Raw genomic sequence first — 12,558 nt, forward strand, 5'->3', positions numbered from 1 at the left:
AAGAAGACTAAGTTCCAAGGTTGTTTTTTTATTTATAAAAAAAATAAATTAAAACAATAGTATGCTCAAGAGAGATAAGCATCTTATGTAATAAGTCAACTTAATAAAAGATAGTTTGGTCCAACCAATGACGATATAATTGGCATGCGAATTGGTCCCACCAGAGAGAATACGCATAAAATGCTGCAATGCATTAGTTACATAGTTGCTACGTGAGGAAAAAATCATTTGGCCACCGGATGCAGTGAGTAAACACTAGGTGCTTTATCTTATGTACATGTGGGGCTGTTTGCAAAGCTCAAAAAGGAAATAGGCATATATCAGGGAACCGCATCACTGACATCTTGACTATTTTTACTACTCCTACATGGTTTGGTGAATTTGAGTGAATTATTCACCGCCACACCCGTCTAAAGTCAGAAAAGTTCCATATATTCCAACATTTGCGTTAAACTCAGATAATCTGTCCCCATTCATGGCCATGATCATTATTACCCATGTTTTCATAAATAATAATTGTGTAAAAAGCAAAGATCTCTCTAACTTAAAGTAAATTAATCCAAAAACTAAAGACGATAAAAAAAGAAAAAAAAGGTGAGAAGATAATAAAAGCTAACAGTATATCCCACCAATGAAAAGAAGATAGTAATAAGCATTTGGATTTTGGGTAAGAGATTCTAAAATTAATTTGAGTTAAAAACTGATTTTGAAATAGAACGATTTATGTTCAAAGATTTTTTTTTTTAAAAAAGGTAGTGGTAAAACTTAATAGTTAATACTATAAAATATTCATTTAATGCAAAATTTACTAATTATGTGTTTGGTTTTTCATTTTTTTTCCTGGACTCAGGTCATATTCAAAGTTACTAAGAGTAAATTTCATGGTTTTTTTTTCTTTCTAATTTGACGTGAAAAACAGGCTACATGCACGTTGACGACGTTGAGCCAAACATACCGTAAAGGTTTTTTTAATTTGAAATCAATTTTGAACTTATAATGAATTTCTTATTAATTTATATTTCTAACATAATTTTAGATGACCTAATATGAATCTAAAGGAAACTAATAGCATGTTTGCTAGCGGTTTATATTAATATTACACCCATTTCATGATTTTTTTTTTCACTTCCATTTCAGTATACGCATAAGCTACAGTAGACTGGGTGCATATTTTGATGAACATTAATAAAATTGATTTTGCAAAATTATTTTGGTTAAAATTGATTCATAAGTGACATTTATTATAGAATCAAGTTAAGAGTTAAACTCAACACAAATTTTTTTATTCAACACAAAAAATACTCAAAATTGTTTCAACTTAAAATTAATTTTGAAATCTTTTATAACATAAAACTAAATATATAAAAACATTTAAAATCGATTATAGACCCATAATCAAGTCTCTAACGACAAACCAAACACAAACTGATCTAGGGTTGACGTAAATTTATTCTGAACTAATGCGAAACCAAACAGGGTCTGAAGCATGTGGTTGTGCACTCGTGCATTTGGTATGGGAGAGCATATTTAACATGAATTACAGAAACTGAAGAGAGAAACTTCTCCAACCTCCGTTGGCGTAGATTTATTGTGTTTTATGTGTGTTTAAAACACAACCAAATACATATAGATAGGGGGGTTTTGGTTTGGCGTCAGCCAACAGGAGACACACATTAAGATGGAAGCTATGTACTTGTATGTTATCGCATTGCATCACAGTAAAATTGCACCTGATGACTGCGTCAAGCAGGAAGCTATACGTAATAGTCTAAAGTTTCACTGTGCATTCTTGCTAGTAGAACGTGAATCCAAATAGGCACATGTATTGTAGCTTCAGCGTGAACTTGCAAATTGACGTGAAAATTTTCAGACATAAGTATGCAACGTTATACGAAATACACATTAAGGTAATTTCCATTCCCGTTAAACATATGAATAAAACGAAAATAAACAAATTGATCTGGGGTCTCCACAGGTGCAAGCTTATGTTTAGATTATACTATTCCAGGCTGAAATAATTATTGGAAAGAAATCTGTAGGAGTGACTTGATCCATGACTCAAGATACCGCAGCTCCTCATTGTTTATCGAGTGGCCTAGACCAGAATAAGCCTGCCATCACAACAAATGTCAGTGTGGATGATGGCCAGAAGGGGGGTTATTGGACAAATAATCAAATTGTTGAAAACTTAGAATTCACCTTAAACTCACATCCCACACCAATTTATTCAAGGAACGGGGGGCCTGCTTGTCCGGCCTCAAACATTACCGTTCTATCAACCAGCCCATGGGACCATAGTATGGGTGTCTGTGGATATTTATTTACATATAATACAATAGGTCAATAAAAATAGAACAGATGACAACTCCATACCGCAAAATTCAGTTGAGTAAAAAATTATAAGGACAGGCTATACAAATGTATTTACATATTAAAAATACCCCATTTTGATACTAAGTTATTCTAGTGTCAGGCTCAGGGCATCATGAAAGTGATTCTAAATTCTAATGAAAAGAACAGTTAAAGACTGAAGTGTCATTCTTCCAAGGAAAATTAAATATCAACAACCACATGCCCCAATCAGGAAAACCAACATAGCTGGCATCCATGCTTGATAGTGAATGAAGATAGAAATTTAAGGGTGGGTTTGGTTTGCATTTTCATTTTCTGTTTTCATTTTCTAAAAACTGTTTTCATTTTCAAAAGATTAAAATTCTGAAAATATATTTGATTTGACTTCTTGTTTTTTTTTTAGGAATTAAAAATACTGAAAATTTATGATATATTGACTTCTTTTCTTTTTTGTATTTTTATATTTGCTTAAAATTACATTCCTTATCATCACATTTATATTTTACTCAAAATGAGGTTACTGTTTTCAATTGAAAATACTGAAAACGAAATTTTATTATTTTCATTTTCTGGTTGTTTTCTATTTTCATTTTCACTGAAAATGTTTTCAAAAATCCAACCAAACATATTTTTATTACCATTTCCTGTTTTCAGTGAAAATGAAAATAAAAAACAGTCAAACCAAACATCCCCTAAATTGTTTAGTGTATTTAAGGCCATGCATGTTGTTTCCTAAGTTGGGTCGGTGCACTTTTGTTGGGACATACATCAAATATCTTGTTCCAAAACCCAAAGAACAAAGATAAAGTCAAATTCAATATTTCCATGAAAACCTTGGATCCAAAGGGTGGTTAGTATGGAACCAAATTGGTTGCAGCAACCCTTTTATTTTCCCATCCAAAATGATAATAATTATTAATTACTCTTGAAGAAAATGGACGGAAAATAGCTAAGCTTGACAAAAAAAGAAACACGAGAGAAAAAATATTAAGGTGGCACATATACTACTACTATAGAAGATAAGTACCTGCTTTGCCTCTGGTGTAGTTTGTTAGGAAATAAAAGAGAGACCTCCTTGACTGAATCCACAGATAAATATATTGTTAGGGTTTATGCCAGCAGCTATTTCCTTGTCTATAGTAGCATGCACATTTTGAACAGCTTTAAGTAAACTACTCTCGTCATTTGGAGAATCCTGACAAAAATAAGCAAAACGTTTTTCAGCATAGATTGATTATATCAACATCATCCTGAACAGGATAAGAGTAACTTCCTAACTCAAGTTGCTCAGCTAGTGCACTAAGCTTTTTAGTAACCAAAGCAGTTGAAGTAAAAAATGAAAAAAGAAAAGAGACACTCTTTAAGCTTGTTACATGACATTTACAAGATGCAGTGACATATGGTTTCAACAAAATTCATTATAAAAATTGGTCATGCTCATAATCACCCAATTGTTGACAGTTGACCTGAAAATTACATGGTTAAGAGAAGGGTGTAGCTAGCATAATGCAGAAATTGACAATTAAATTAGGACCACAAATAAGGAGATTTTTTTTCAAAAAGAACATTACAATTGATAAAATTAAAGACTGTAAGAATAACTATGACCAGATGTAAAAAGTTCTGACATATCAATGTAAAATTCTAAATGTACATATGACAAAGAAGGCAGCTTCAAGTTTGGACCAATATTGTGCTGCCAAGTCTAGAAGATTCTTATCAATTTAAGTCATATATTTCATTTGAGCACAATGAGAACTTAAGTTATTGTATTATTGAGGCAACACAGAAGAACAGTCTACAGATTTCATGATTTTTTTAATTGGTGAACAGTTAACACTGCCATGATAAAAACAGAGCGAAGCTTTCAACCGAATTATGCTCACTGTCTCACATTTTGTAAATGAAAAAATTATAATTTGCTTCAAACGTAATATATGTACTCCAAATTACATTCTGACAACAGTTTGCAACACAGGAAACGAGAAAAAAAGGAGATATAGAAGCCCCTAGCATTCTAAAAAATAGGAAAAGCTATAGCTTGTTATAGCGTTTATTATTTTCCCTACAAGATTGTTCATGATACAACATTAATATTAAACAAAAACAAACAAAAAAAGAGTGCTTATCCAAGAAATAATCCAAGAGAGAATAGAAAGCTATGCTTACAGCTGTCACAGGAATCTCAAGAATGTCAAACCTTGAAGGCATTACAGAACCATCTACAAAAATAGCAAATCAGAATAATATGTTAATTATCTTTTAAAGTGGGAAAGCTTTAAGGCATTTTCATAGCATTGTATCTAAAAGAAAACAGGATTGTAATGATGTCAACAAATGCCATCTTAGATGATGATAATATGCTATAGAAAATTTGAATGCATGTACAATAAAAGATACCGAGCAGAAAACGGATTCAATATTAAGCAAGGACCATCAGTCAGAACGGAAATTCTAATTAACAGTTCCTAATGATTTCCTTAAACTTACGTACGCTATGATCTCCCAAACACCTCAATTACATAGGGATGGACCTGAGAATAAAGAGCAAAAGTCCAAAAAAAAAAAAAAATACTGTGGAATTAGGTAAACATTTGGTGGTTGAGATTTGAGTGGTGATCATATAAATTTAAATTGGTATGGAACTAGAAAATAAAATTAGAGCAAGAGTGAAAATAACAATTGAGTAAATCAGAAGCTCAATTTTGTGCACAGCATTGCCGATCTACGAACCGGGATGCAAAATGAAAATTAATTTGAAACTATAGAGAAATTGAGTAATGTTAAACATGGAAAGGGTAGCGGGGAATAAAGATGATTATAGAGAGGGAAGGATGTAGAGACATACAGTTGCAAGTGACGGGGAGGAAGGGGCGGAAGGGAAGGACCATTTGGTGTCTTTGAATTGGGAAGAAGTGAATAAGCTTTTGATGGGTTCGTTGGCGGGGCCAGAGTCACCCAGGCCTTGAAGCCACAGATACAGAATGGCGCTACTTAACGTCATTGTTAACACAACACTGCCGTTCACCACCTCTTTTCTCAATTTCCTCAATTTTTACATTTATTTTTAAATCTCAAATTCAAGAAGCCTGATATTAGCTAATAGAATATTTGACATATGACACATTCCTAACTTGAATAGAGATTCATTAAACACTCTGCTTGACACTCATTTGGTGAGAACATTATAGACAACTACAATTCAGATTTTACAAAGGGAAAGAAAATTATTCCAGCTTCAAGCTTCTCTTTGGTGAAATGTCTATCAATATCCACATGTTTTGTTCTATCATGTTGGACAGGGATTGTGAGCAAGTGTTGTAGCGGACATATTGTCACGGTACAAACTAATAGTTTCATTTGATTTAAAGCCCAAATCTGATCTGAATTCTGCTTCAGCACTAGATCTTGCTACTACGGTCTGTTTTTTACTCCTCGAAGTTACAAGGTTCCTTCCTACAAAAGTAAAGTATCCGTGTACCCTTCTCCCTCTAAGTTTCCATGATTTGAGAACAAAATTCCTTTTACAGGAATGGACTTCAAATATCTCAAAATCCTCATATGAAGCTTTCGTGGGTCATGTATAAATTGACTAACGACATTGCATAGGTAATATATGGATGTGTATGGGACAAATAAATTAGTTTTCCTACCGGCCTTTGGTATCTCCCTCTATCTATGCTTGCTGAATTTGAGCATTGAAAGAATTTATGATTTTGTTCAATTGGTGTATTAACTGGTTTTTCCAAGTTGTTTCATCTCAAATTCAAATGCAAGGTATTGTTGCAGACTAGAAATCTCAGCTGGGTCATTTCCTATAACAATCATGTCATTTACATATATAATCAAAGCTGTAATTTTTTCCTTTTCCTCTCTTAAAAAATAAGGTGTGATCAGAGTTACTTGCTCTATAGCCAAAAGCCTCCATAGACTTGTTAAACCTTTCAAACCATGCTCTTGGGGATTGTTTTAATCCATATAGAGCCTTCTTTAATTTACAAACCTTCATTCCATTTGAATTTTGTCATGCCGGGGGAATCCATATAAATTTCTTCTAAAATTTCTCCATGTAGGAAAGCATTTTTCACATCAAATTGTAGAAGAGACCAATCTTGGTTTGCTGCTAGCGACAAAAGTATTCTCAAAGAGTGTTGAGCTTGGCTACCGGTGCAAACATCTCTTGGTAATCTACATCATAAGACTGTGTAACCTTTAGCCATAAGTCGTGCTTTATACCTTTCAATAGTTCCATCAGCTTTGTGTTTGATTGAAAATATCCATTTGTAGTCCACAATTTTCTTCCCTCTTAGTAAGGACACAAGATTCCAAGTGTTGTTTTTTTTCTAAAGCTGCCATCTCATCAACCATTGCTTCGGTCCATATAGGATTTGCCAAAGTTTCCTGTATATTACTAGGAATAGAAATTGAAGATAATTGAGATACAAATGATGCATATGACTGGGATAACTTGTGATATGACACATATTTACTAATGGGATATTTAACTTTGGCTTGGAGGCTTGGTTCATATTTAGTTGGAGGTTGGTCACGATTAGAGCGGGGCGGAAGATTATATTGGACAATAGTAGACTTAGTGTTTGGTGTGTTTGTGGTCTCACACAGACAAGGATCAATTTCATGATCGATTTCATCTAAATTAGTATTATCAAGGATAGGATCAGAAGGTACCTCTGAAGAGTCAAGCCGAACTTGTGGAGAAGATTGGGCCAATTGGTTATGATCAGAAGACACTGTATTATCCAAAAAAGAATTGTCCATCTTTGGGATTGGCTTACTTCCTGCGGAATGATCCTCATACGATAATTTATTTTTACAATATAATTTTATATCTGAGATATCAAACATACTAATATCATGATTGTGCACTTCACTTTCATTTCCTCCCTGAAGTGTAGAATCAACATAAAAAAAATTATGCTCATTAAATGTCACATCCATATAGATATAAAAATTTCTTTGATGGTGGATGGTAAGCACGATAACCTTTTTGAGTTGATCCATACCCAACAAAAACACATTTGATAGCTCATTCTTCAAGCTTTGTACGTTGATGTGGGTGTAAGTGAACAAATATAACACATCCAAAAACATGAGGTGGTAAATAAAGCATGGAAGGAAGGATACAATGATCAGACAGCACATCTAGAGGCCTTCTAAAGTTAAGCACACTAGAAGAGGTTCGATTAATCAAATAAACTGCAAATCTCATAGCCTCACCTCATAAATGAGATGAGACATTACCATCTATCAAAAGTGATCTTGTCACCTCTAATATATGTCTATTTTTCCTCTCAGTCACTCCATTTTGTTGTAGTGAATAAGGACATGTGGTTTGATGCAAGATTCCATTAGAGTTCATTAAGTCTATTAATTTAGTCTTAAAATATTTCCCTCCACTGTCTGATCTAATGACCTTAATATATGTGTTAAATTGTTTAGCTATCATCTGATGAAAGGAACGAAACACATCACACACATCACTTTTATGTTTAAGCAAATACACCCAGGTTACCCGAGTACAATCATCAACAAAAATGATAAACCATTTTTTCCCATTATGCGTAGATTGTGGGGTAGGGCCCCAAACATCTGTGTGAATTAATGACAAAAGAAAATCATTTTTTTTATTGCTTAAAGGAAACACAACATGATGACTTTTTGCCTTTACACAAGTTTCACAAAGAAAATCAGAAATATTGCATTTATGAAATAGCGATGGAAACAATTTTTTTAGATAACCAAAAGAGGGATGTCCCAATCGTTTATGCCATAGCCATATTTCCTTTTTGTTTTTAGCTTGTATGTGTTCATTCGCAAGACAAGCCAATGCTCCTTTATGGGTTTGTTGTGAGACATTTTCTGGATAATACAGTCCTTCACTCCCTCTACCACTGCCAATCTTCTCCTTGGAATGGATGATCTGAAAAAGACAATGGGTTGGATAAAATGAGGCAACACAAGAATGTGATTTGGTTAATTTGCTAACAAAGAGAAGATTACAGTTTAATGTAAGAACAAATAAAACATCAGGAATCAATAAGGAGGGTGAGAGGCATATTTTACCTACACCTTCATTAGGTAATGAGACCCCATTGGCATTAATAATAAAAGTTTTAGAACAATTAGGAGAAAAACTAGTAAATTTGTGAGGATCACAAGTCATATCATCAGTAGCACCTAAATCAATTATCCACTCACTACCCCTAGTAACAACAGAAAGATTAAAAGCATAGTTGGATATACCTGACTTGGTCACAAATCCAACAGCAGTAGAAATATGGCTCTTGGAAGTAGCGTCTACCTTGGTACTTGGAGTAGTTTTGCCTTTTGGATGCCAATCCGGATAACCATGGAGTTTAAAACATGTCTCCACGACATGATTATCCCTATTGCAATGGGTACACTTGCAGATTCCTTTCTTAGAATACTTCTTAACAGCAAAAGCAGTTCCCATAGTAGACTCACTATCAAGCATAACTTCTTGGCGGTTTGCCTCGACACATACAGTTGCATAAACTGATTGATTTTTATCAAAAAGAGCCATCAGAAATATTCAAAGAAATAAAGAAGCACCGATTTCTATATTAAAGAGGATGTCAGTGTTCGACTCTGATATCATATAGAAAGGTTTAAAAAATAAGTCTAATGTATTTTATTCATAGAATAATGTTATATATATATAAGGATTTTATAATTCCTCATCTATTAAAGGAATAACAGCTACACAAATTACCTAAACTGTAATACAGCTAACATAATATTTGATTACATATCTTAACATTTTTTTTGTATATATATATATAGGACAGGGTGTCAAAATCTTGGTTCGGGAAAGCTTCCTCCAAACAAAAATACCAAACACTCAATTATTTGCTAAGCTACATATTGGTGCAACCAGATCAAGTTTTACCTGATGTAAAGTGAAAGTGAAATAATGTGTGGCTTGTATTCTCAGTTCTCACCTTATTCAACAATGGCAGAATTAAAGGTATTTCAAATAGTTTTTTTCGTAAAGGTAGTTCAAATTGATGGCACAACTATAACATTGAAATTGTTCATTCACTGGCATCGGGACGAACAATTTGATTTGTCAAATCGCACCATCTAAATTTTTATTGTTTTAAGATATAGAGTTATCTCATATTCCTTTTATCCTAAAGATACATTTTTATTTTGCATGAGATGCAATACCTAGGCAAATTTTCACGGTGGCTTTGGCAAGTTTAATTTGAGACAGACATTTTACAAACTCTCGCAATCAGATTAGTTTGCCACATACCGCTTTGCATGTATGAAACACAACCATCACTAATATATATAATTTGAAGAGAAATTACATTTTGGAGCAACCAACCAACCAATTATCTACTTTACATTGATTTCACTAATTATTATCTCCTACCAATCATCCTTGCTATGATACTATCCCTAGTAATAAAAACAAAATTCCGCCAGAACACTGCACCAAAATCTTTGCTTAAGCGCTTTTTATGCCCGAGCTAAGGCACTTCCACTCACTCATTTATCAACACCATTAATTCACCAAAAAGCAATTAGATGAATGCACATGCCGCAGCATTTGACTATAATTGCATCCCAGGGCTGTCCACATAAAATGCAGTAGTCAAATGGCAAACTCTGAATGCAGGTTTAGTCCCATAATCATCCCTGCAATTGTAGGATTTCACTGGCCTTGCATCAAATCCAATGGACCTTGTAGTGAAAAAAGCTGATGATGCCCTGTTAGTTGCAACCTCGTCCGTTATTCTTTTGTAAGAACTAAACCACTTAGCTTGCATGTACCCAATTCTTCTCCACGGAGGTATATACATATTCATGCTTTTCATAGAACCCTTAATAGCAGTGCACATTAGCCTCACAACCTGCTTGAGTTCTTCCATTTTACCAACAAATATTAGAGGGAAAACATCAAGTAACGCGGCATATTGGTCTGTGGAACGAGCTATTTCGAATTCTGTGACAAGGGAAATTTCAACAATGTAGCGATTTCCTGCAAAATTTACGTCGATGTACTCATAGTCACCAGCTGGGAATCTTGTATTTTTTTCCCACTTGCATTTGCAGAGCCCTATGTAAAAAAAAAAAATCAATAACTAGGAAATGTTAGTAATTTGGCATACAAAAGCTTTAACGAAACCATAGAATTAGTGGTTTGGCATATGAAACAGACAAAATGAAAAATTGAATATGATAATTGGTACGAGTAATTAAGATATATTGTATAGTACTGACCAGCATCAAAACCTCTGTACCGTAGGAGAGACATCAACTGTTGTTTGAATTGGGGTGATGAGTTATCCTTTTCGGCAACAAGCCCCCATGCAAGTTGAACTTCTCTTCTAATCTTTTCTTTGGCATCCCCGTCGTCATCATCAAATATTCCCTCCAAAATCTCCCTCTTCTCAGAATCAAAATTCTCAACCCCATCATCCGAACGAACACCAACCGCATCTTCTCCCTCTCCCCCTCTCTCCATGAACGATTTCACCAGATCTGACAAATCAGCCGAGTCCTCCGGCGAGTGCTGCTCATTCTCGCTGCTATTGCAGAGCCTCACACGCGCCACGTCAGCGTCAAAGGCCGCCGCTACCCTCTCAAACCTGACCGGAGTCCTTCCCATTCTGTAAGAGGGTGAGGGTGGGGCTATGTGGTGTAAATAAAAGGAAAAGGACGAATGGAGTAAGAATGACAAGAGGGAAACGACGCGCTATTTATACACGTGCCTACCAGTCTCAAATTGCAGCATGAATGTAGTCCAAATGACGACATTATTGGCTGAACCCAACGGCCAAAGCGTCCAAGTTCATTTTCATTTTTGCCACATGGCGGCGTTTCATTCATTGGCTTCTATTCACCAAGTTACGTACAGCAATAAGCTTAAGCGCTGTCAATCTGTTCAACGTAACTACCTGTCATTCTAATCTTATTCTCGCCGCATAAAAATAGTTTATTTCCTCACATATATATTCCAAATTTGTTTGCTAAAATGACTTATTTCATTTTTTATTTTAATTTCATACTATTTTTAAAATTTTTACTTTAATCATTTATCTTTTATATTTGATTCAAAATAATCTTCCAGTTCATTTAAAACTAAACGTTAGAAATATAAAAATATGAGCGTCTGGACAATATCACAAAATATATATTTTTTGGTTTGTCTCTTCTTCATCTTTCATGAATTAAATCAATATATTTCTTGACAATTATGACATGCATCATTTGTCCCCAACCTCCTTGTCTCAATCTTTCTAGTTCCCTCTACACATTTGTCTGGTTATTAAAAAATTTGTCGCCATCACCTTTAATCATGATTCCAAACTTTTTAATCTCAAATTTCTCAAATCTTCATCTTGATCTTCTTTGTGTTGATTTCTTCCATTGTTGCAAACATCACCATTATCACCTATGCATTGTGAGCATCCTCACCTCCACCACCTATGCGTTTTGAACATCATCACCTCCACAACATACAACAAGATGTTCATGTACAAAACCATCTTTTCTCTCTTTGATCTTCTTCACATTGTCTCAATTCCTAAAATAAACTCGTATCATAGAAGATAATTGAATTAAATGAGTGAGAGTAAGAGAAGAAGTGTCCAGATTGATTGAGATTTGAGTTTCAAAATTGGAAAAAAGAAAATTAGGGTTTGAGGTTTTCAATTTCTGAATTTTTCATTTTGTGATAGCTAAAAATTCGTATCTAATTATTATTAAAGTGTTATTCTTAAACTAACAAAAGGAGCCTTTTGAATAAGTTTAAAGAGATAAAAGACTAATATGCCTTTTCTAAAAGATAAATAACCAAAATACAAAAAAAGATAAAAAATCAAATAAGTTATTTGGTTAATTTGGTAACGTATTTTCATTTATTTTAGAACAATTTTATTGGCAAAATTACTTGTATTTTAAAAAATTAGAGCTATGTCCCATTAAAATACTTTTTTATAAAAAGAAAAAATAGATATATGTTAATAAATCTTACGAATATTTGCTACTGTGCAGTCATTTTTATAACTAGATCACGAACCCCTTTGATGTATGGTGAATTGTGAGGAGTGTAAATTTATTGTACAAAATATGAAAATATGTTACTTCTTTTATTATATATATGGAAAATGAATATGTAAATAATTATTTAATAATTAAACTTTAGAATAA

General features: G+C 33.7%; 1 protein-coding gene and 1 pseudogene across 1 annotated transcript; both read right to left on the reverse strand.

The window, feature by feature from the left end:
• Nucleotides 1-1,713: 1,713 nt before the first annotated feature.
• Nucleotides 1,714-5,490, reverse strand: LOC106799389 (probable carboxylesterase SOBER1-like; annotated as a pseudogene).
• Nucleotides 5,491-9,665: 4,175 nt separating this feature from the next.
• Nucleotides 9,666-11,080, reverse strand: LOC100800496 (uncharacterized). The gene is made up of 2 exons (XM_003528654.5): nucleotides 10,627-11,080; nucleotides 9,666-10,462 (listed from the first exon to the last, which is right to left on the reverse strand). The coding sequence occupies exons 1-2, from the start codon at nucleotides 11,012-11,014 to the stop codon at nucleotides 9,957-9,959; spliced, it is 894 nt and encodes a 297-aa protein (XP_003528702.1). The 5' UTR covers nucleotides 11,015-11,080; the 3' UTR covers nucleotides 9,666-9,956.
• Nucleotides 11,081-12,558: the final 1,478 nt, after the last annotated feature.

Source organism: Glycine max, chromosome 7 (assembly GCF_000004515.6).
Source record: "Glycine max cultivar Williams 82 chromosome 7, Glycine_max_v4.0, whole genome shotgun sequence".
NCBI classification, from domain to species: Eukaryota; Viridiplantae; Streptophyta; class Magnoliopsida; order Fabales; family Fabaceae; genus Glycine; species Glycine max.